General features: G+C 31.4%; 1 protein-coding gene across 1 annotated transcript; it reads right to left on the bottom strand.

Moving 5' to 3' along the window:
• Nucleotides 1-413: 413 nt before the first annotated feature.
• LOC134698529 (guanylate cyclase soluble subunit beta-2-like) lies at nucleotides 414-26,411 on the bottom strand. Its single transcript, XM_063560656.1, has 12 exons — nucleotides 26,302-26,411; nucleotides 24,274-24,347; nucleotides 21,318-21,418; nucleotides 19,621-19,804; nucleotides 18,359-18,435; nucleotides 17,005-17,493; nucleotides 16,278-16,452; nucleotides 15,079-15,224; nucleotides 13,828-13,976; nucleotides 12,825-12,971; nucleotides 10,272-10,426; nucleotides 414-849 (listed from the first exon to the last, which is right to left on the bottom strand). The coding sequence occupies exons 1-12, from the start codon at nucleotides 26,302-26,304 to the stop codon at nucleotides 414-416; spliced, it is 2,136 nt and encodes a 711-aa protein (XP_063416726.1). The 5' UTR covers nucleotides 26,305-26,411.
• Between the last annotated feature and the right edge of the window lie 85 nt (nucleotides 26,412-26,496).

Here is a 26,496-nt window from a genome sequence, read left to right as displayed (position 1 = left end):
CTTTTACCAATTATTATACAATGTGTGTAAACATGAAAAACATGATATGTGTCACGTCGCATTTGACCGATAAGTCTTACCTTCTAGAGCAACTGCGATCAACCCGTTTTCATTTGTATTCAATATTTATGATTTATAAATGACCATTCCCATTTAACTTTTTATGCAGTTTCTTTAATTTCGTGCAAATGGATATTGATACAAATGGACAATAACTAAATTAAGAATTTGCTTTACAAATAAAACAGTCAAAGATGTTCGTATAACCTCCACTAAAAAGAATTTGTGATACAAATATTTGGACGTCATTTCAATTTAAGGCGGATCAATTCAATTACATATCCTAAAATTGTCTAGTGTTCCAGTATTGAAACTTTTAAATCCATGTGCATTCAAGTTGATACAAGTAGAAATTAGCTCAGCATACACGTCGAGCTGTTTTGTTTCTGGAGTGGTTGGTGTCTTCTAGATATCGGTATTGGTCTGGTTACAATGACTGATCGACTCTTTGGACGTTCTACTGGTTTGTCGATTATTGGACTTTGAATCTGGCTTTTAGATCGCTCCTTTAATTCATTGGTTTTATCTTCATTGGTTCTATCTTCATTGGGTTTATCTTCATTGGTTTTATCTTCATTGGTTTTATCTTCATGAGTTTTATCTGGTAAAACTTCAATTTCAATGTCCATATCAACAGTTTTAGCTAAAGGCAGTTTGCAGAAAGCATCGTCAGGTTCCTCGTATGTTTGACCGGATCTGTTGATCAAAATATAGGTGCTCATTAAACCTTTTCCTTTAATCTTATTTTTACCTCTGTCTCTGAAAACGTACCCCTTGTCAATCAATAATCTGAAAAAGATAAAACAAATGTTCAAAGTGTATTCTACAGAAGCCGATAAGGGCCATTCAAAAAAAAAAATTATGTCGGTATTACGACATCGCTTTGTCGTAATTTCGACATAACATGTCGTAATAACGACATCGCTATGTCGTAAATTCGACATAGCTATGTCGTAATAACGACATCACTATGTCATTTTAACGACATAGCTATGTCGTCACAACGACATCGCATTATTTAAAAGAATATGTATTATGATTGCCAAGAGAGTAAATGACACAGAAATTAACAATTATACGTCATCATAATGCCCCGGATAAATAGAGAAGCCCCCGCATAGTCAGCTATAAAAGAGGAAGGAAAGGTACAAGAGGGAGAGTCCCCGAAATGCTGTGTGGCAGACAGTGTTATTATCTAATTATTAGCTCCCTTGGTAAAACTTCAAATTTCATATTTAATGTATTCTATTGTTAAATAATTTACATGAAGCTTAATAAGTATATATTTGTTAATTGCATAGCTTTTGCTATTGGAATTCATTGGTTGAAGATATTTATTTATATTGTAAAGTTTAATATTTGCATCGTCGCAAAATCTTTGGATACCTTCTTTGGATACCTTCAGTGAGAAACTTATATATTTTATAGATACCACTGTAGGTCAACATTGCCCATCGTGCTAGCGCTGCAAAGACAGCCAAAGTCGGTTAAACCTTCCATTATTCATAGATTAACAAGTTACCGGTCGAAGAAGAGCTATGCAGTCACACATATTGAAAGAATGAAATGTGGAATTATTAGAGGACTGATTTTGTATAACCAAGTCAAGCCAAGCTGTCCATCTCCCTTTAAATAAGCGCCGACGTTAAATGTGCTACAGTTTCAATTAAATGTATCGCCGACGTTAAATGTGCTTAAGTTTCAATTAAATGTTTCGCCGACGTTAAATGTGCTTAAGTTTCAATTAAATGTTTATGATAATTAAAACAAATCGTGTTATGAAAGGAGGAGGTCCAGTAAGACCCATTTTTGGCCCCAAAATATAGCAGTTTTACAAAATTGTTAAAATGTATTTTTTTAGTTATTTAATGGACAGTAGAATGTATCTGGGACAACATCCCTAATGCGCCTTGAAATGAGGAACTCAAAAGTCACGTGTAAAGAAAAATCTCTGTGTAGTGATATTGGACATGTTTCTATTTTTAGCAAATGACTGAACTTAATTATTTGTGGTGATTAGGAAAGTAGAGGAACATAGAATAAATGTGCAAAAACTATGGAGCTATTGAATGTGTTCAAAGTATTAAATTTTCAAAGAACTTATTGTGTTAAAAGGGGGATATTTTACCACAAGGAGCCGCATCACAACAGGATGTTCGGGGTTTGCTAATTTACGGAAAAAGTAATCTCACTTCGTACCCCGAAAATTTAACCACATATGTGAAAATGTCACAGCTTCGAAACAAGCTATCATACATATCCTAGTTAACGATATGGACTGAGCTACAGGAAAAAACGTTACCATTACGGCCTATGTAAAAACAATTAAAGATTTTGACCCAAATTAGAAGCTCAATTCCAGAGGTTGTCAGACTGATTTATGGATGATTTCACCTTGTACACCACCGAAAATGATGGTAAGTAGTTTTTTATTTATACCTAGATGTAATCAATTGTTTAAGATAAATGTTATTGATAAAGATCAGCAAAAACTCAAGAAAATTTTCGCTTTTAAAATGCATTACTGGCACGGGGCTGAACACTTGTTTTAGGCACAATCATAAATTTGTCTACTTCCGAGAGATCCGAAAGGAATGTGTTTACTACATTGAAAAGGCAAGAAATAACTTTTAAATATTATTAAATTGTAAGTAAACATGACACAATATAGTCTTTGTTATGTAATATCACTCTAGTCTACGTGAATACCTGATAATCAAGGGATATAACACACTAAATACGAGTAATGTGAGATTCATCATCGCATGTGCCTTTATCCAATGATTTGACCCCTGGTCAGTAGATACATGTATCATATGCACAAAAAACAGACATAAACAGTTACATGTCTTTTGAAAATCATGAATTATTATTTTTAATGCACATGAGCAAAACAAAAGATATTGTCACTTCTCAGTGAAAAAGGGGGAGGGTCAAACCTTCTTGAAAACAATATTTCTGCACCTATTCAACTATTAAGCTTGTTAGCTATTACCCATGGTTCTAATACAAAAGGTTTAAATGAAGGTGGCTAAGCCACAAGGGAGAAGCATTTGTCTTTCTTTGTGATTAAATTTTCAAGAATAGATTTTTCTCTCTCAATAATACTTATGTATCTAAATCAAATGATAACACAGCCTGAGTATTTTTTTTTGTCTTATTTCAGTTCCAGACATATCATTATTTTTCAACCTGAGATGGCAAACTAGAGGTTTTAAAAAGTACTGAATAACTGGTAAGCATTTTGTTTTATTAATCAAGCTCTAATTGTTTATTTCTGGTATATTTATGCAATTGAAATTACAGTCGGTATGTTAAAAATATGCTAATATGAAAACTGTTGCTATGGTCTTGGTATTAAATGAAAAGGCTTAGTTACAGATCGTTAGGACTCAATATTTCGAGTTAAATCTTGCGGCAACTGTTTCTCACGTAACACTGCAAAATATATTTAGCGCTATTTTGATCTGTCGTTATTTAATGACGCCATAATACATGTGATGTCACAATGTTCCCGTTAAGACCTCATGTGGATTTCTCACTGATAAAAGGTTTTCACTGAAAAACATGTAAAAAACATTTTTTCTCAAATGGAATTATGTGAAAGGACAAGTTTTGAAAATTTGCACTATATTGCACTCTAATTATATGATACTGATGACTTTCCCAGTAGTTTAGAGTGGTTTCAACAGTATTAAATACAAGATTTCCACTAGTAAGAATAATTATTTTGGTGGTTTTTTTTTATAAAACCTTCAGTTTTGCATAATTTCTCTGTCAAAATGCACTTTAAGGCACAAGAAAATTTTATAGAATGCTTTATCAGGGTCTGTGTATTGTAATTAAAGGTTATAATCAGAAGTTTTGTCCTAGATTTGACTAGTGGAGGTAATCTGGAAGAAATTACTTACACATACTCATTGTATTCAAAATAAATGAATATAGCGACGAAAGTGTCATTGCCTTATAGTGCTAAAACAACTTTATTTTTTTTCAGAAAAAGTAATCAATATCGTACCCCGAAAATTTAACCACATATGTGAAAATGTCACAGCTTCGAAACAAGCTATCATACATATCCTAGTTAACGATATGGACTGAGCTACAGGAAAAAACGTTACCATTACGGCCTATGTAAAAACAATTAAAGATTTTGACCCATCTGCTACATAAATATGAGCTGTTTTTGACAATACAATACACATATATCGGGTACTAGCACCAACTAGTCATGCTAAATTACTGAAATCTTCATAATTAATGCATTTTAGTTAAATTTTAGACGGTTTCCGTGTAAAACGAAAGTGGCCACATTCGTGTTCATCCTAAATATTGAAATGTAAGTTGTATTTGATGATAATACATAACATATATAAAGGTGAAGGATGAACACGGATGAGGCCACTTTTATTTTTGACAAAAAACATCTAAAAAGTGACATTTTCCGGCATATTTGGTAGAATTGTCATATTTAAGCTTGAATCGGAACGTTTTTAATGACTAAATAAGTTAAAATCTTTCACATAAATTTATTGAATCAAATGAAATAGACACTTTAGTGTTTTAAAAGTGGTCAAAATCTTTCGTCAGATGAATCTGAAATTTGAGGCCAAAATCGGTCTTTACCGGACTTACTCCTCTAGAAAAAGATGTTGATGATTGCTACCGAAAAAAAGAATAGTGCATGTTGCTATAGACTCCGCCCGTGGACATAGGTTCGACACAGGTTAAACTTTGAAATTTTTATTAATTGTATAGCTTTTAGCGATTTATTTAAAAGAATTTGGAAATGGGGGAAAATACCATTATATAAAATAAATTGAAATTTATGTTACGGAAGTACTCCGAAATAGATCATTTAAAGTCGTCACTTCATTTAGGTGCAATCACCAATATCAAAAGGGTAATACCAGTTCACAATATGTTTTACTTCGCGATTTGTCCTGCTATTCATGTTATAACTGTCATGATGAAAGTAATTCCTGTACTAGCGAAGCCGGAACTTTTCGTCAATATTAATCTGTGCATGAAATGGAGGTAATTGAAAGACGAATCCTAAACAGCGACGAAAACCGTTTCATCGAATTAATAAAAACCCGGGATTATATTTCTATTTGCCGTTTTCGCGGACGATCCAGGTGTAGATTCCTATATTGACTTGGAAATAATTCTCAAACCAAGGTTCAAGTAATTGAAGGGGTGTATTTCGACAACTTATGTGCCAGTGAAAATACAATTCTATTCAAATTTAAGCAAGGGTAAAAATGTTCGATTTACTTGCAGAGTGTCAGATATATTTGTATTGAGGATGAATTAAGATATAGAAATTTTACAATGACAGATGATATGCAACTTGAAAGTTAAACATCCTATGATAAAAAAAATATGAAAACCGTATACATGTACTTCTGTCCCATCTTTCCTTTCTACATTACTTGCGACAGTACTGCATTTTTAGTTGAAATAACTGAAAGGGTAAACATTATTATATCGATTTCGAAGGTAATTTTTGATAAAATGACATCACAAAATGAACAGAACCAGAATCAACCAATTATATAAAAACCCGAATAAAACTTGCAAAAATTAATCGAAACAAAAACCCTTTTCGATGCCGCATTTTAAGTGTAACGTGTTGTCGGAACATCGTGCCCAACGTTTGAAAGTAAAATTAGAGCAATTGATACTTTAATTCTCCCTTATTTAATACAAAAAGCCTTATAGAATGAGCTTATTTTGAGGGAGATGGGATGCTTAGCTGGCAAGCTAGTTTTACATGTTCACATAGTATTATCTTTCATATTTAGCTGTACAGACATTCCACTCACGTTAATTTGTTTACAGAAAATGTTTTTAATAAAATATATAAATTTCTCACTGAAGGTATCCAAAGAAGGTATCCAAAGATTTTGCGACGATGCAAATATTAAATTTTACAATATAAATAAATATCTTTAACCAATGAATTCAAATAGCAAAAGCTATGCAATTAACAAATATATACTTATTAAGCTTCATGTAAATTATTTAACAATAGAATACATTAAATATGAAATAAAGTTTTACCAAGGGAGCTAATAATTAAATAATAACACTGTCTGCCACACAGCATTTCGGGGACTCTTCCTCTGGTATCTTTCCTCCCTCTTTTATAGCTGACTATAATTCTCTAATTATTGGGGGCATAATGATGACGTATAGTTGTTAATTTCTGTGTCATTGAGTCTCTTGGCAATCATAATACATATTATTTTATATATAGCGATGTCGTTATTACGACATAGCGAAGTCGTTATAACGACATAGTGATGTCGAAATTACGACAAACCGATGTCGTTATAACGACTTGTTATGTCGAAATTACGACATAGCGATGTCGAAATTACGACATAGCGATGTCGTAATAACGACAGGTTATGTCGAAATTACGACATGCTTTGTCGTAATTACGACATAAATTATTTTTTTGAATGGCCCTTATCGGCTTCCGTAGTATTTGCTCAATCATTTGTTTATCATTTGTCATGTAATGTATAAATTTCAATATGTTCAGTTCGGATCGAAGTTGACAAAGATTAGAAGAAAATTTGAAATAAAAAATGCATTTCATTGATAGGGATCGAAACCTAAAGAGAAGACAAGGTTAATATATCCTGTCTTGCGTGCATAACATGATTCAATAGTAGATGTTGAAGACAAAAAAAGGTAAAACAGCAGATACTGTTTTACTAGGGAATTGATAAACTCAAATACTATTTCGATACATCTCAAAATGATTAGACGATGTGAAGTAAAATATCTCCGATCCAAATTTTTCTAATCGTTTAAAGTTAACATTTTGGTTAAGTAGAAGTGATGCAATAAAATGTTGTCCTTCGAAGAGATATCATAAAATATTTGAAGACCTGTTTTCATGTAATGATTTTGAAAAACAAATGTAAATAGTTATCAAAGGTACCAGGATTATAATTAGTACGCCAGGCGCGTGTTTCGTCTACATAAGACTCATCAGTGACGCTCAAATCAAAATATTTATCAAAATTGTATAAGAAAATAATTTAACATTAATTTTGAATTAAAAACCATTTACCGATTTAATGTTTACAACATTGGACAATCTAGTTGACATATAATGTGTTTATAATGATTAACTATTCCAAATTATTCAAAATTACAAAACTTTTTTTTTTTTTTTTTTTTTTTTAAAGTTACAATATCTTTATTGCATATTTGCTGTAACAATTTACTAAGTGTACAGCTTTAACTTAGTATCCCTCATGTTAGCTTACCAAATAGTTAACGGAAACACTATTTGGCAAGATATTATTTCTTCATAATATTAGTATTCATAACATAAGTCATTTCACAAAATATATTTGATAAAATATTGTGATTACACATACATTATATTGTGTTTCTTTTTCTCTTTTTCTTAGTAATAAATATTTCCGGAATCAACTCCGTTATCGGTATGATCCGTGTTTCCATTAATATTGGGCACAATATGTGTTGTTTTTCACACATGTGCGTAATCGGGTATTACAAAACCTAATACAAGCGTCAAAGAGCGAATATAACTGGAAGCCATCAAAAATAGGTTCGGACTAGAGCGAAAGAATGTCTGAGAGGCTTTAAACATTTGAAATGATTTCTTATCGCAAATTTCATGGCAAACAATGCCTTTTAGCAATATCCAAATGTCGACCTTCTAAACATAACATTGTGATTTGCAATATTGTTGGTTATGTTGTTGCATTATATGATACATAATACACGGACATATGTTTTCCCGCATGAAGACTTCAACTAGACCATTTGGGATAGTCTAAAGCAGCTTATTTCTGCAGATATTTTATCAAGCATTTTTTAACACATTTAACGGCGATCTAATTTCGCGATTTATTTGATAAAGCTAAATTTAGACTGATCCAAGGTTTACATAATCACGATAATTTATTTTCGCTTTATTTTTCTAGTTGCAAAAGTAGTTAATTTACAGTATTCAGAAAGATTGATTGAATGTTTTTGCTTTACGTCTATTCACATAATTTAATAAATATTCAGGATGAGAATTGATTATTAATACAACGAGTAGTTTTTAGTTAAGGAGTCAATTGGGATGAAAGACGGAGAATATTGAATGGAATTGGTAAATGAGGTCTTTTGGATAGGTATAGGCAACATACATAATATTGAGAGTTGTTGCTGTGGCTCTTAACGTACAGAGATCGCGACACTCTCTCAAGACGAGGAATTTTCACCGGGCGTGGTTACGTAGGTAAATATCCCAGACAGGAAATCTTGAAGAAGAACATAAGTGAAAAATGTCCATTCCCCATCCACCTTTAGTTCTAGAAATCTAAGAAAAATAACTTATCAAAATCTGATTGAACAATCAAAACAAAACCTTCAAAATGCAAATCAAATTAAATTTGTTTTTAAAGATTTACAAAATAACCGACAGCATGGTCACAAGAAAGAGACAAAGCGTCAAATATCATCTACAAAATAGAAAATAATGATACAAACCAAAAATCTAAATTAACTCCGGTTCTCCTTGACGGGTTAGAAGTTCAACTTGTAAGATATAAAAAAGGAGATGTGGTATGAATGCAAATGAGACAACTATCCACAAAAGACAAAAATGACACTAACATTAACAACTATAGATATGTTGTGTTGCTTATATCAAGCGAACATTTTGAAACCCTACGTAATGCTACATGCGATTCACAAACAGCGAAAAGATAGAAGGTTCGTAAAAGAACAAATGATTCATATCTTTGGTTATGATATTATGTGATACGAAAATTCGTTAATGCTTGTCGCAAATATTATTGTGTCTTTAAATGTTTAATATTTTTTTCTATATGGAAAAAAATCAATTAGTGTAACATTCGAATATAAGATCACCTTGAAAAATAAAACTTCAAATAGAAGTGTCAATACTTCAAGATAAATTCGTTCCTAAGCCAACAACTGTTTATCCTTCTTTGGACATGCAAATTAACTTTAGCCTATATAACTTGTTTTGATTTAATTAAAAAACAAGAAGATGTGGTATGATTGCAAATGAAACAACTGTCCACAAGAGTTCAAAATGACACAGACATTAACAACTATAAGTCACCGCACGCCTTCAACAACTAGCAAAGCCCATACCACATAGTCAGCTATAAAAGGCCCCGATAAGACAATGTAAAATAATTCAAACAAAAACTAACGGCCTTATTTATATAAAACAATGAACGAAAAACAAATATGTAACACATAAACAAACGACAACCACTGAATTACAGGCTCCTGGCTTGGGACAGCACATAAATAAAGAATGCGGCGGGGTTAAACATGTTAGCGGGATCCCAACGTCGGTTTAGATTTTCCTCCATGGTGGTTAACACAATAATTTATATACCACAAACAACAAAAACGAAACATCTGTAAAACGATACTTGACACATTCGAAATACCATGATTATAAATTAATACGTAAAAGTCCTACAAAATCTAGACTATTTTTTAATAGATTTGAGAACTTGAACATGTCAATGATAAAGCTATGAAAAATCACGAGAGAACAGCTCCCCATATTGCAATCGCTAATATCTCAAAAACAAGCACATTGGCCTATATAATTTTTTTTTGCATTTTTTGTTTCTTTGATAATCCTCTATTAATATATACTAGTGTTATAAACAGGTTGTCATTTTGAAACTGAGTATCGAACTTCCTTTAAACTTACACATATACCAGTGGTATTCGAACACTCCAGTTCGAAGAGCTGTGTAATTTTTGCTTAGGCCATGTGTGATTAGTGGTAGAAAAATATAAGTGTTATTTAAATTGTGCAGAGATTGATAATAAATTAATATTAGTATAATGAATACAATGGCAAATTAAATGCATATTCAGGACGTAGTTCTTTTGCTAATATGGAAATCATCTATTTCAAGGAAAAGGTTGTCGAAAAGGATTCGATTCACTGATCCCTAATAATGCGTAAATTTTAAATTTGCTTTGAGTAAATGAGAAACAGTAGCTTACAAACCTGGGTTCAAAACAAAATTTTGATATCAACAAATAATTTAATTCAAAGAAATAATGAGTAGCCAAACATCGCTTTTTGCTACTTCGGAATCAGTAAAGGAGACATCAGATGCTGCAAAACATGAAAAGAAGCAACAATTTAAAACAATATGAACTATAATTACTTTGCAGACTGTGGACTTGCATGAACCCTAGCTGGTATACCATGACTTTCCATTCTGGACGAAGTGTTAACAGTATCTCCGAACAAGCAATAGCGTGGCATCTTCAGTCCAACAACACCTGCAACAACTGATCCACTGTGGAATCCGACACGGATCTGCAAATAAATTATACAATGAATCAGTAAGGGCACAATCTAGACTAGTCATCATGTGCGACATACACCGTTTCCTCAAGCGTGGTGTATATTTCTGTTTTGTCTCTGAAAAGCCATGATATTTAAGGAGAAATGTTTGCCACTGAAACTGATACCCAATTAAAGGCTGTGGCTGTTAAAATAGTCTGTGATAGTAAATTTCAAAAGTGTGTACATAGTACAAACTCCTATTAGGACTTGTTTTACTCAAAATCAGTAGCTAAACTGCATTATGAATAGCAGAAAATAATTATATTGGAACATTGGTTGACTACTGTTGTTTGAATCATATTCCCCATGTCAAATCTTTACTTGTTTGCAGTACTGTCCGCAAAGATTAAGACCAGTAGCAACTGCATTATAAATACTAGAATTTATCCATCGTTATCAAAAAATTCTTCTTGCACAAGAAAATTTCAGATCGTGTTACCAAAACAGTTCTTTTACACAAAAATTCAGTAAGCTAACGAATGTTAAGATCATAATTAATGTCTAATTGCCAAACTTCAACTCAGTTTAAAGCACGTGTTTTTAGTATAGTAAATTTAGAATACCTATCTACTTTGAGAAAAAAATCAAAAAAGCATGTTCCAACCATATACACACGTTAACAAATCATTGGCAACTCTTTTTATTTTTTCGGGCTAAAATCTTGAAAGTACTGTGAAACGTCTCTACCTCAATTCAACATATAAGTCAGTAAAAATTACTTGCATGTTTTGTAAATATTTCGATTTCAAATAAATGACGAAGCAATAAATATCATTTGTAAGTATAATATGAGATATATGTTTCTCTAATTTTGCTTACAGGACGAATAGTCAAGTAGATATGCTCTTTCATAGCAGTAATCCTATGAGACTGCTTAATCGCAACGGTACGCGTATGGTTATGCACAGTTTGTACTAACACAACATGTCTAATTATTTTTTGTAAAAAATGGTTTCATTGGATTCAAAACAACATTTCCGTTTAAGTCGTTACAGCTTCAAATATTGGATTTGGTAAGCAGACCAGCTGAAGGACGGCAGTGCGGGAAATTCTCGCTACATTGAAGACCTGTTGGTGACCTTCTGCTGTTGTTTTTTCTATGGTTGGGTTGTTGTCTCTTTGACACATTCCCCATTTCCATTCTCAATTTTAGACATCCGTTTTCAACAAGTGAATACTAAAACACGAATTTTTAAATCAATAAAACTCGTTATGTATGAAATTATCCGGTTCATTGCCCCTTTCGAAACTAAAGAAGATAAAATATATTTCGAGATAGTCTTGTTCGCTTTTAAAGAAGGAAAGACTTCATTGATATTTCATCAGGCCAAATCTTTCGTTACAATGAGATGTCTTAGTAAAGAATATGTTTTTTAATATTAATATCATTCTCCTGTTAATCTGCTCGCCACTTTAAGGAGGCTCGAGGGTATAAAGAATTCAGAAAAAAATCAAACATTTGTTTTTCATTACAAATTTTATTTGTTACCTTTTGTAGTTGTTACTTTATCATATGGTACAAAAATCATTCAAAACAATCAATTTGTGTTGGCCCCAGATGACTTTTAAAATGTATACAGCATTGAAAAAGTTACAAATTATCTCCCTTTGGTGGGAAAATGCAATTTTTTGGCTTTAAAATTGAAATATCTTTTTCAGCTCATCGGTGACCCATATTTTTTAATATAATTGCCATATAAGCTGTACTTAAACAAAATTATTGAAAAACTTGAGCGATTTCTGTAATAAATTTCTTTTTTCATTTCGATATTAACTTTATTTCTCCTATTACTTCAACAGAAAAAAAACACTTTTACAAAAATGTATGCTTCTTTCGAAGGCAGATTGTGAGCGCAAATGAACGGTGACCCCACTTTTTTATTTTATTTTTCTATTAACTATAAGATAAAGTTCATTTATAGAAAAATATAGAGAAATCCTATATAAATGATTTAGACCCGCGTACCCCCTTAATTGGACTTTTTCGTCATCTTAATTTCGAATAAAGGTTTATCAAATGCTGAGAGTTGTCGAGCTTTGAATGTAAATAATAATAATTGTATTTTCTCTTTAAAAGTTTTTTTTCACAAATGTAATTGATAAATGGCAATACGTTCCCATCAATACTATATTCGTATTTTAATTTTGTCCTAACTTTCGGATAAAATCACCGGATCGGAAATATTGTTATTGTGTGCCTATCTTAGATAAATTAGGGCAGCAGCAGATTACGATGTTACAATTTCGTAAACAGATTAAGAAGGAAAAAATCAACTGAAGGCAATAAACAAACTGAAAATTAGAAAAGCAAAATAATGTTGTTGGATCAATCATTGACCTACATATACAATTCATAATTATTAAATACCTGAATGGACTCTCCTGTAGCTGGAGACTGTACTTTGCCTGCTTCGTTGACCATATCAAGAGAGAAATTGGCTACGTTTTCTGCATGTGAGTTTGTTCTGGTTGGTACACCACTTACAACCATATATGCATCTCCTATAGTTTCGACCTTAAAATATAATTGCAATGTCAGGGTTAAAGACGAAACCGGGTGTCAAATAATCATTGATATGCATTACAAATAAGACGTACCAATTATATAGAGAGCTTCAATCTATAGGTGCTTTTATTTACTACTAATAATTGAGAATGGGAAAGTATTAACCAGAGTCCAAATGACGTAAATTTTAACAACAGCTGTATATATAGAAATTTGTGCATGCATTCAATATTTCGATTTTGACATAATAGACTAAAATGCAGTTTAAAATTTGGCAATAATGAGAAAATCCTGTTAATTTCAGATAACAATTCAAAATACAAGTATAAATTATTGCGACTTAAATCCTGTCGTATTTTTCGCAATGATAAAAACATCGCAATAATTTCTTAAATGACAGTATACCGACCACCTGTTTGGATTTCAAATAAGTCAATTAATTCAATGCTTTTATAAAGTTGACGAAATAATAGTATAATGTTATTCATAAAATAATATTTTAGAGTTATAAAAAATTTTGCAAATAAGACAAAAAATTCACCATATATGTAACTAAAGATAAAAAGTGGCGAAAACAGCCAAGTGATCAGTACAACACCTTTCTGTTCAGTGCCTCCTTCACATCTCTGGAAACATCTTTGTTCTTTTGCATCTTTTAATACCCCATGTATTACTATTTTTCGTGGATTTTTTTGGTACAAATAAACCACGAAATTACAATTTCAGCAAAAAATGCATTTTCATAGGCTTAGTATGCAGAAATCACTTAACCACGAAATAAAATATTCAAGAAAATGCAAGTTTTCCTTAATCCATCAAAATTGATAACAACGAAAATAAATGAATCCATAGTACTTTGCCTTACCTTATATACATTATGTACAGTTGTTAGGTTATCAAACCTCTGATACAAGTTGTTGAGAAGATTAACAATGTCCATCGGTGTACACGCTGAGGCTATATTGGTGAAAGTCACGATGTCACTAAACAAGATAGTTACGTTTTCAAATTTTTCTGAAAATAAATGTGTTATATAATTAGTTATCAAAAGTACCAGGATTATAATTTTATACGGCAGACGCGCGTAATATAATCATTTCCCCTTATAGTACATAACATTTTAATTTGTTTCGGTGCTTGAGAATTCATGGTACTGTACTACTGAGTCGAAACCACTGCTGGTGGATTGTGACACCACGACAATATCATCAGTTGGATATCTAGTGCTGTTTAAATTGAATGATATTACTTTGTTATAATTTCAGTTAAAACATAAATAAAATTCGTTTAACTAAAATATTAGCTATCAAATTAAAGGACGTTCGTTTACTGTTTTGGTTATCTTAATATCCTAGTTGTCTCATTGGCAATCTACTTATTTGAATATTTCTTTATTTCTTTATTTTGTTTTGTCAATAATATTGTGAACAAGTTTTTGATTAAACAAAGTGCAATCTAATCATCTATTAAGTTATTAATCAGACACATGGTTTTGATATCAATCAATTGTGCATACTTCTTGTGTTTAAAGGATCTAAATAACATGTTGTATGTGTATTGTTTCTTTATTTTTAATTGGTTATCAAAGGTACCAGGATTATAAACGTTTTGTTATTCTTCATTGTAATTAGATCTTTGAATCCTTTGGTTTCACTAGTAGAGCAGACACTGCTGATCCTTCCAGAACACATGAGTGCATCCTATGGTATGTGTAGGTCATTCACTTGTAACTTTGGTGTGAAAGGTGTTTTGAATTTTTTTTTCACTATTGTCGTTTTTTTTGCCATAATGTTGTGTGTTTTTATTCGACTTTTGTTTTTATATTCTACTTTTGAATCCCCGTTTTTATTCATTCAAACCCCATTATCAAATGTGTTCGTATTGCTTATGTCCAAGCATAATATTGACAAGAGTTCAAAAAGCGCTCCAGCTTTTTTGCAAGTTTACCTGTTCAACTTTAGAAGTTTGATGCACAAACAAGACTTAAATTGACATTTTTCTTTTTCTTCATTCATCGTTCCAAAAAATACTTGTGTTGTTGGGTTTTGTTTTAATCACTCTTATATACTCTGAGTATTGGATGTTTAGCGTGTTGAAAAGCAATTAATTATTGTACCTGCGTCTACAGTTCTACCAGCTAATAACTCGGTAGCAACTTTGGTTGGCAACATTTCATGTAATAACTCATCAGTCTTATTTTTTTCAATTTCCAGAGCTTTTGACATTTTTGTTAAATCTGCAGTTGTCTCGTCGAGCTTTTTTCTTTAATTAGAAAAACGAAATATATAGCTAAGAAAGTATAATGTAAACACAAAAGAAAACTCATTGATACTTGACACATTAGCCAATGTTTTTTCGATGAATTACGTTCTTGTAATTTTTTATATGAGAAGTTTTATTAGGCATTGACGATGTTTATAAGAGAAAATAAAGATGTATAGTAAAATATTCAATAATTAATCAGTTATTTCAAATCCTAATAAGTTGAGTCGTATTTGTTTTGAAATAAATCATAAATCACATCTAAATGGTTATTTGGTATAACTGTATCGCGAATGTAGGGAGGTCGATGCCCGTTTGGCTCTGCGCTAACAAAATGTTCAATTATTATGTTTGCGCTTTTGTAAATTTTTGGTTTTGATTGCGATGCAACATCGCAAGTTATAAAAAAAAACTATAAATCACTGAGTACCCATATGCTCTATCAGCGAAAACGTCCTCTGCAATTGTATAAGTTAACTTCATATTCAAAGTTTTTATCCCGTGTTTTAATCCATTGCATAAGTCATTATCTCTATTTGCTATCACAATATCACATTACGGGTTTACAACTCGCTATGTGTTTCTTGTTACACTGGAAGCGAGGCAGGTGTTAATAGTTTTTTTTTTACAAATATCATCGGTACAGATACTCAGAATTATGAGCATGACTATTTCCTGGCGTAAATGGAATAAAAATGTTAAATGTATTCTTACCAGTCCTGCTATGATGGAGTCAACCTTATCTGTGTACACATGTATTATGCCCGCAATTCATTTGTTGTATAAAACTCAATTTAGTTTAATTTTCTATTAATATATCATTATGATTCTACCTATTGAAGACAATACCTTTGTGATGAGTACAAATTATTGAGCACATATAGCCGAAACGGTATCAGTCTTTGATGATAATACTTACAAAATGGTATAATACACAATAAGACCATTTAGGTTTTGAAAACATGACAATTGTATGCTTTTTATGCATTATTATTTGGTTTATACATCTGGCTCTAGCAGGGTTTATTTTATGCTTATACAAAATCTAATTACGCTATTTCCATCTCAGCCATTCGTTGTTGGTTAAGCAGAATCAGTTCTCGTGTGACGTCATACAATGGTATATCAGATATGTACAGGTCCATTGCCTTTAGTTCCTGTAGACTTGATATACACGGTGAGCTGATAAATATCATGTGGCTTATATCTGGCATCCATCGCATTTGACCTAAAAGCATTAAAGCAATATGTATGATAGTGTTAAGCTGCTTTACACAATATGGAATTATAAATATATTGATTCATTATTATTGTCGTCGAATTACATACATGTATTATCATGGTTTGTCCAGCAAATAGACAATATATACTTTTCAAGATAGTATTATACATGCTCAAATATAAACAATTACATGTAATGCTACAAGTTCAAACAAAATTAATTATTACCAATTTGATTTAATTGAGTAGGAAACTGGGGACTTTCATATTAACGCATATTATATCTCTCATTCATAAACAACGTGTTCATAATGTATATTGTGTTATCTGCTGCTAATATATATTATAAATGAATATGATTATATATTCTATGTTGCTTAAAAATGTTGCAATCTAAATGAAATATAGCAGAATTGTGCTTATTGCTAAAAAAAAGTCTTACATTTTTTATCTATTATTTCAATAGAAAGAACGAAACTGCTTTTTCAACAAAAACGACATATCTTTTTTTTTATTTTCCGGTGGTAGCAAAAAGCTTTCAATTTGTATTGGTCGTTACCTTTGAGTACAAGACTATGGCCGTTTCTTTTCTTGACAGACGTCATCACGAAGGCACTATTGATGAATGCCATCAAATTAGTTAGGGTGAAATCGACCCTAGGATAAGTTAGATCAAATAACGATGTTAAACTGGATCCTCTCTCCATCTTTGTTTTTAGGAGGATTTGTATCATCGAACCACATTGCTTAATTACAAAGTTTTCGTCAAAAATAAGATGGTATGGAAATATGTTACAAAAATGTTTAGCTTGAATTATTGTTTGCTTGGGAAACGTTGGTCTGATGCAAACAAGTTCTTTGTTGTGTTCATTTACGCAGTCATCTTCTATGTTGTTTAGAGAAGTGTTGCCATTACTCTTTGACAATTTTACTGTAAAAATGACATGGTCGTCGAGAATTCCATTCTCTATATCCTGCTTTTCCCTACTGTCAACAGTTATTGTTGCTTTCTGATTGTACAAGACACTAGCTATTTGGGGGATTACTCCTAATAAAACAAAATAGTAACACTATTATATACAACATGGCTTAAAGCATTACCTCCAATATTCTTTATTCCTTCCTAGTTAAATTAAGCATCAGTAAACCCAATATGTTAAAATGAGTAAACTTTTACTAACTCTTTTAAAGGTTGTTATTTTCTTTAAATCCTATATCTGATTTATGTTAACCGATTGTAGGTAATATGTGAATGATTATGTAATTGCTCATTTGTTTTCAGAAACTCTGTTCTATTATACATGCTATACACTTCGGAAGTGGACTAAAGATTAATTATTTTGGATTTGCTTACCCTTCCGGAGTACCTAGGCTTCGTGTTGCTTAGTCTTTAGTTTTCTATATTGTGTTTTCTGTACTTTATTTGTCTGTTTGTCTTTTTATTTTTTTAGCCATGACGTTTGTCAGTTTATTTTCAATTTATGAGTTTGATTGTCCTTCTAATATCTTTCGCCTCTCTTTTATTTATCCCATTTTGGTTGCATGACATATTTCGAAAAAAAGTCTTTCATGTAGTCGACTATTTGATTTGCTCTTTATTATTTGATTAGTATTGTTTAATATATAATTGTGTAGAGCATTTAGCTCTCGCTTATGTTAACCTATTATAAGTAGCATATTACATAACACTCGGTCTAGTATACTAGTATCTATTAACCTAAATACCTCGGACATAATACTAATATATTGCAAATAATAAAAATCTCCTATTTTGAAGAATGCAAATATAAAGTGAACCGGCTTTTCTCAGAGAATCATTGGCTGTTTTCGATTTAAACCCTAAACGCAATTAACAATAGCATGATGACCATTCATTTCCTATGACACAAATGCACTAACTTAAGGTAACTCACCTAAAACAATGTAATACAGTCCTGATCGCTTCGAATAATAATGTAGGGTCAATGTTCCGTCATTGTTTGTTTCACATCTTATGAAAGAGAGGAAAATATCATTGTTCATACATGGAAAATGTCATAAATATTTTTCAGTTTTCTGTCTATTCTCTATAGTAAGATTAATTGGGTTAAAACTGTCAACTATTAATGTTTATACACATGATCGTCTAATACGGACTGTTTAAAAAGTATTGGATTAACCATGATTTGTTATCAAATCGATTTCCACGTGTTGTTTTACCAAATAAAGCATAAAATAATTTTTGTTAGCATTAATATCAGCTTTTTAAAAGAATCCACTTTCGTAATAGATTTCAGACGCAGAAAATTGCATGCAGAAAAGCGGTGAATGGCACATTAGCTTTATCGTCACAGACACATAAAGTACTGTATAGCTAAAGATGCGATAGTCAACATTGTAAAAATAAGAAGATGTGGTATGAATGCAAATTGAGATAACTCTTGACCAGATACCAACACACGTTGAAGTTAGCAACTGAACAGCCTTCGAGGAAACCCCGTACTGCAAAACAGAAGATAACAGGCTTGAAAAAACTAATTTAAAGCGACTCAAACCAAAACAAACTAACAGCCTTCAATAATGTACAAAACAATAAACGAAAAACTTGTTGATTTTTTCAATCCTAACATTGCATCGGTATTGACACGGTTATGTCCTTCTCTTTTTTATTCTATTTTTTGTGGCACACAAATGTTTTATATAATGCCATCGCTATTTGTCCGCCTTACTTATAATGTCCGATGTACTTGACGGACATTATAAAAACACAGGTCATGCGCATTAACGTCAGTATTATAAAAAAAAATTAAATGGACTTGTCGGCTTCGTGTTAGTGATATTAAAAGAAAGAATTACTGGATTTTATATTTACATAACGATTTCTGATTTAGATTGATTGATTGATGTCTTGCTGTTTGCTATACGTCGCATAAGCGTGTAACAATATTTCGTGGTGAGAACTCATTTTAGAATCTATACAGATATTTAAATATAATGTGTTTTATTTTGGATGTGTTTGCTACATTTAATGACAAACAGAGCTATCATTGGCGATTGCCATACGGTAATATACAGTTGCTTACCACAACATCATGTTGACACTAGTGAATATAGTTGTCTCTTTGGTAATCACACCACATCTCAATATGTGTATATGGAGAGAGGAAGAGATATTATACAATCTGTTTTGACTTACCTAAATGAAGGATAGTTAAGCTTTGTATATGTTCTTGATAAATGAGCATGTAAAGCATCAAGGTTTTGAACAAACGATGTAAAATCACCACCAAGAGTTCGTAACATTTCTTCGTAACCATTGTCCATACAGAACTTTAGCCACGTTTGCCCAAACACTTCCAGTACAGTTTCGAGTGGTAAACCTAAATAGTAAACACAGTTTAGTCACAAAATTAAATGTTGAAATTGATTTCATCTGTAATAAAAAAAAATCATAACAATAACTCAAACAATCATCAGAATCATAGGGAATCATTCTGCAATAGGACTCATATTTCACGAAAAAAAATATTATCGTGTTATTTATGTTCTCTTTGCTGTTTCAATGAAAAGTACTATGCTAAAAACTCTTCAAAATCAAAAGAAAGTCTTACACAACGATGTCTTATAGCAAGAAAACATTCAGATTGTCTTATTGTACGAATCGGAATTATCTTTTTAACATACAACTCCTACTATCAATCGACAATTAAAACAAAACATAAAGGTATCAGTATTCACCTCAGAAACTAACAAAACCTTTGAATAGACATCAAGAAGGGATATAATTACGATACTGTTGTCAAGTCATTAAAGATTGCATATTTTGGCGTTAATATTGAGTCACTGATAAGGTCTTTGCATCGGATCTTAACACATTTATTCTAAAAACAGTTGTTGGCATGACACGGGTTATGTTCTTCTCATAAATGTTATGATGGTATAATACTAAACCCCTAACGGGAAGGATTGTGCCTGATGTTCATATGATGAAATCATAATCTTTCAGTCAGTTTAATTGAAGTCTGGAGCTGGCATGTCAGTTAACTGCTAGTAGTCTGTTGTTATTTATGTATTATTGTCATTTTGTTTATTTTCTTTGGTTACATATTCTGACATCAGACTCGGACTTTATCTGGAACTGAATTTTAATGTGCGTGTTGTTAAGCGTTTACTTTTCTACATTGGTTAGAGGTATAGGGGGAGGGTTGAGATCTCACAAACATGTTTAACCCCGCCGCATTTTTCCGCCTGTCCCAAGTCAGGAGCCTCTGGCCTTTGTTAGTCTTGTATTATTTTAATTTTAGTTTCTTGTGTACAATTTGGAAATTAGTATGGCGTTCATTATCACTTAACTAGTATATATTTGTTTAGGGGCCAGCTGAAGGACGCCTCCAGGTGCGGGAAATTCTCGCTACATTGAAGACATGTAGGTGACCTTCTGCTGTTGTTTTTTTATTTGGTCGGCTTGTTGTCTCTTTGATACATTCCCCATTTCCATTCTCAATTTTATTTTATTGCTCTAAATCAAAAAAGGATTGTGGTACTCCAACGTACTTCACACGGGATACTCACCTATAGCAGGTCGCCTTCTAGAGGTAGGTCATGCAAACTTAAGTCAAAAGTAAAATCACAAAAACACTGAACTCCGAGTAAACTAAAACGAAAAGTCCCTAATCAAATCGCAAAATCAAATGATAAATCACATCAAACGAATGGTCAACAACTGTCATATTCTTGGCTTGGTACAGGCATTTTCAAATGTAGACAATTGTAAATTGAACCTTGTTTTATAGCGCAAAACCTCTCCTTTGTAGGACAGTCGCATCAAATTGCATCTGAAAAAAAATCTTGAAAAAGAATTTCTAAATTGTTTATCAATATACATATACTAACCGCTAACTTTACATGCTGCAGTGATAAGCTGGAATGTCTTTTCATCATCATACGATTTGAACATCAAAAAGTCTTTTGTTTCATCAAAGTTTGCCTCTATCCTGTTTATACATACTAAACTATACTTCTAAATAATACCCAGTTGTTTTTTTAAGGTGGCACGGTAGTATTTGCTTTCCAGAATTTAGGTTGCTCTTTTGTGTACCCTACTTAGGTAAATGTATATAAACAGTGTGATTGGACAAAAAATACAGTATCAACTGAACATACTTTCCCAAACTGAGTGATGAATCAGGTGTAGAAAAATATGAAATAATTTTATATACAGATAGAAATGAATTTTTGAGAATTTTTTAAAATTTTGCATTCACTGCACCATAAAAGACCTAAAAGTACTAGTGGCCTTAGGATTTTAAAAATAGCAAAAAAAGTAAACGGTCATGGTACATATCCAAATTCATTTCTGAATGGTAAAATGAAAGTACTTCAATTAACTGTGAATGTAGAATTTTTTGCAGTGTTAGAAAGTGGTGAAAATTCTAAAAAGGCTATCATTATCCCTTATGGCCAGGAAATACTACCGTGCCACCTTAAGGGGGATATATATTTTTACACTAAATCAATAAAGGAACTTTTTTTACCTATGCAATTTGTAAGTTTATCAATACAAAGTTGATTAAGGTCAACTATGATAAAAACAAGCCTTAAATTCCACCCCTGAGAGTAAAAATTGCTGATTCAGCAAATTTTGCCTGATCTGTAGGTAATAATGTAAAAATTTACCTAGAAAGTAGAAATTCATTATTTTTATGTAACTTGCACTACATTTTTAATTATAAATGCTCACTTTGACTTTTCGCAGTGTCTGACACATGTGCAACCACTGGAATTTGAGACGCGACATTCTTCGGTTGCATGTACATCCTATAATTTTCACCGAAATAAATAAATTGCATAATTTCTTATTTTTTTCAACACAAGTACAGCTATACTAGTTTTCTTGAGGTTTAATTTGTAGTTCTGATGTAACATGACACCAGTTGGAGCTTTAGGGGAACTAGTAAGAGGTTAAGGGGTCCTTACTTATTCATTAAGCTCTCATACTGGTCTGAAATAGAGATAGAAATAGGGGTTTCTTTACATTGAATATACCTTATTTTTGACAAAGAATGTATTTATGATGTTATATCAGCAAGATTAAATGGTTTATTCATTTTCCATGCAAATACCATTAGTTGTTAAGATTTTCTGACAGTGAAAAGCACAATAAAGGCAAATTGATTATGTAAGGGGACATAATTTAACTTAATGCATACATGAGAAATAGACAAACAGTCAACTTAGAGATGTGTTCTAGTACATGTATTGTCAAACAGATTTTGGAATAATAGTTAACTGCAATCTAAAGACTCTTGTTGTATTATTCTCATAATCTGAAAATGTTTGAAGTAATATAAGGCATGCTGTAAAATGTGGAATGGACTGTAATACCAGTTTTCATGATTTGGTGCTAAAACTGTTTCTTTCAGTCAGATTAACCATAAACAGAGTTGGCAATCCACTAATTCCTCCTGAATCATCATGTTTGACTTCTGTGTTGATTTGAAACATCATATATTTGGGTTTTGTTCACTCCTTAAGTAAAAATGGTAAGATGAAAAAAAAGTGAAAATCTGCCAGATGGGGTAGGGATGTAATGTTTCATTTTTTTTTGGTAAGAAATGAGTGCAGACTAGTATTCTTTATTGTAATATGTTCCAAAATAAGAAGTCTATGCATCATAGTGGTCATGACTGGTTTCAAGTTTGTTATGTCTTGGTTAAGGTGGCACGGTAGTATTTGCTTTCCAGAATTTAGGTTGCTCTTTTGTGTACCCTACTTAGGTAAATGTATATAAACAGTGTGATTGGACAAAAAATACAGTATCAACTGAACATACTTTCCCAAACTGAGTGATGAATCAGGTGTAGAAAAATATGAAATAATTTTATATACAGATAGAAATGAATTTTTGAGAATTTTTTAAAATTTTGCATTCACTGCACCATAAAAGACCTAAAAGTACTAGTGGCCTTAGGATTTTAAAAATAGCAAAAAAAGTAAACGGTCATGGTACATATCCAAATTCATTTCTGAATGGTAAAATGAAAGTACTTCAATTAACTGTGAATGTAGAATTTTTTGCAGTGTTAGAAAGTGGTGAAAATTCTAAAAAGGCTATCATTATCCCTTATGGCCAGGAAATACTACCGTGCCACCTTAAATATCATATACAGTTTTAATAACTCATATGTAAGTTATAAACAAACAGAAGAGGCTCCATATTGCATTTGCAACTACTAGACATTCGAATGAATTGGAGATTAGATATTTTTTAAATTGATATGTTGTAGTGGATATGTTGGTATGTCCATGTACAATTAAAGATCTAGTCCGAATGTTTTTAAAAGTACCTGCATTTATTTTATTGGTTAGATTTTCACTTTCACACTCATTTAATGTTGGTCTGAATTCAGTGTATTTCTTTTTTATAAATTGATTGTGTATATCTGAATAATTGTACATGTGTTCTCTTGCTATTTAAGTTAATAATTTCATTGTATTTGTTTTTGTCATATAGTGGAAATGAACGCTTTGTTTTATACACTAAAACATAGGGTTGTTTAACTGTCCCTGTTGTTAAGTGTTATGACATGTTGGCAAATTATTTCTGAGAACCCATATACTATTTTGTTAAAAAAAAAAGGGATATTATACCAAAGGATATTAGAAAATTCAACAGAAGTGAAGCAAGATGTTTTCTTTCTTTATTTTTACAAAAAAATAATGAAATATGAGCTAAAACGTAAAATAAGCATTGTCTTTAATAACTTGATGTAATTTCATTTTTTAACGATTTTTGATTGGTCTGGAAGAGAGTGCGACATTCATTTATGTCTATAATATTCCAACTTACATAACTTTGTTCCACGCATCCTGTCCAAACTTTGAAAGTACCAATTCCTTAACACATTTATGAATTTTGCCATACTATAAAAATAAAAGTCTATATAGTAACATTAAAGCATATAATATAAAACAAGTTTTGTTATATTGTAAAGACATTGCCCAAATAATATTGTGTAAGTAGCTGGTATAACTCAATAGAGAGGGTTATAGGGTGTGGCGTTACGAATATATTTAATCCCTCCACATTATGTACGTGAATGAGCCAGGTGAGGACTTTGTAACTAAGGTAATAAAGATTCAAATATCTTTTAATTCCAATCAAGGAGCCCTGATGGAACATAAAGAAAATAATACACAATACGTTCTCATTCATAACACATATTTAAATCAATGGAGACATAATAAAAAGTCAAATAAAGGGCTGAGATTTTCAGAGAATATTTTCATACATAAAATGTCGCAACATAAAATCTCTTTATTATTTTGTATACAAAACATTTTTATAATTGATAGTTTAATGAATGACGGTGTTGTATCTATCATTACCATATCGATGAATATGGAAATTAGTTATCAAAGGTACCAGGATTATAATTTAATACGCCAAATGTCTACATGAGATGCATCAGTGACGCTCAGATCATAATAGTTTTAAAGGCAAACAAGTACAAAGTTAAAAAGCATTGAGGACCTAAAATTCCAAAAAGTTGTGCCAAAATACGGCAAAGGTAATTTATTCCAATACCCTATATATATTGTACTAAGATTGCTACATTTGAAAAAAAAACATAAAACTGGGTCAAGTTGTACTGTAACAGTTTAAATCTATATTATTTAAGTAGATAAATGTTGCATTATGGAATATTATTATTTGCATTGTCTAGGATGCCATGGAAATCTGTTTTCTTAAACTATAAGAATATTTTTTATTTGTTAGTGATATTGATTGAGATAGAGTATTTCCTGCTAATTCTAAGCGATGCTTAAGTTTAAATATGATTTCATTGTAAATATTTTTTCCCACGTCTCAATGTTGACAAATTTCCAATGATTAAAGATATCATCTTGAACGGCATGGGAAACTATCTGAATATTAATGTAAAGAGTAATGTATTCAAACTCGCTTTGGACTAGAGGAACATTAGAATTTCTAAAACATTATGTTTGTTTCTGCAATAAAAAAAAATCATTCATTTATTCAGAATACGATCTCATTGCATTCAATATTTGTGTTCAGCGTTTTTGGATTCAAACAAAATAATACTTCAAAACTTTAATACCGCATTAAAATGAAACATCAAAAAAATATTTATTGTGAACAGTGTAATCTCAAATATCCTGCAATAATTTCTTCTTAACGAAAGTCAATGCCAGGGCACAAACTATCCAGTGGTAATACCCCGGGTAATATCCATTGACCAGCAATTGTATCGACACATTCGGACTCACAATTAAAATGTTTGGGCTTAAACCAATTTGAAATCTATAAATGTTGCCATGTTAACCAATTTTCTTGCACATCCCTTCATAATTATGATATTCCTCATTTTGTTTTACAATCTACAAAGTTCCAATGTATCTATAAACAGAACTAAACACGCTTTGAAGAAGAAAGTTACGATTTGATTTAGTCGGATTTATAAAGTGTTTTATTTGGCCTTTTAAAGCTTTTTGGATTCGAGTCTTTTGTAGACGAAACGCGCGTCTTCCGTAAATACAAAATTTAAATCCTGGTATCTATGATGAGTTTATTTATGCGGAAACACATTTTTCTAAAGAATTCTTTGAGTGATGTATTCAGTTTTAAAAATTTGGGGTTATTCCCCGGTAACAAAAATCACGTTTTTTTTAACAATTGGTCAGTTCTGATACACCTAAACATATAGGTAATACTCGAGCTTAATTCAGTTGTAAACTTTATTAAAATTTTTATATGTATATTGACATTTTATCTATTCGAATCAATTTAACATTTATATTTTTAATACAAAATCAAGAAAATATAGAACATTTAATTAAGTAAAAGTTACTTTACCATTCTCTAAATGTTGATTGACTTTCCTATATCTCCTGAGTGATAGTAATTTACAACCTAATGGTCATGTTCATCTCTTTAAACATCACCAAGAATACTGCTAAACAATTACAAGGATAATATTAATAATCCAGAAATTGATTTCGACTCTTCTGATTGATTAAACTATTACAGATTTTATTGTTACATCTAAAT

This window comes from Mytilus trossulus, chromosome 1 (genome assembly GCF_036588685.1).
Source record: "Mytilus trossulus isolate FHL-02 chromosome 1, PNRI_Mtr1.1.1.hap1, whole genome shotgun sequence".
NCBI lineage: Eukaryota > Metazoa > Mollusca > Bivalvia > Mytilida > Mytilidae > Mytilus > Mytilus trossulus.
This window is presented reverse-complemented; position numbering and strand designations above follow the sequence as displayed.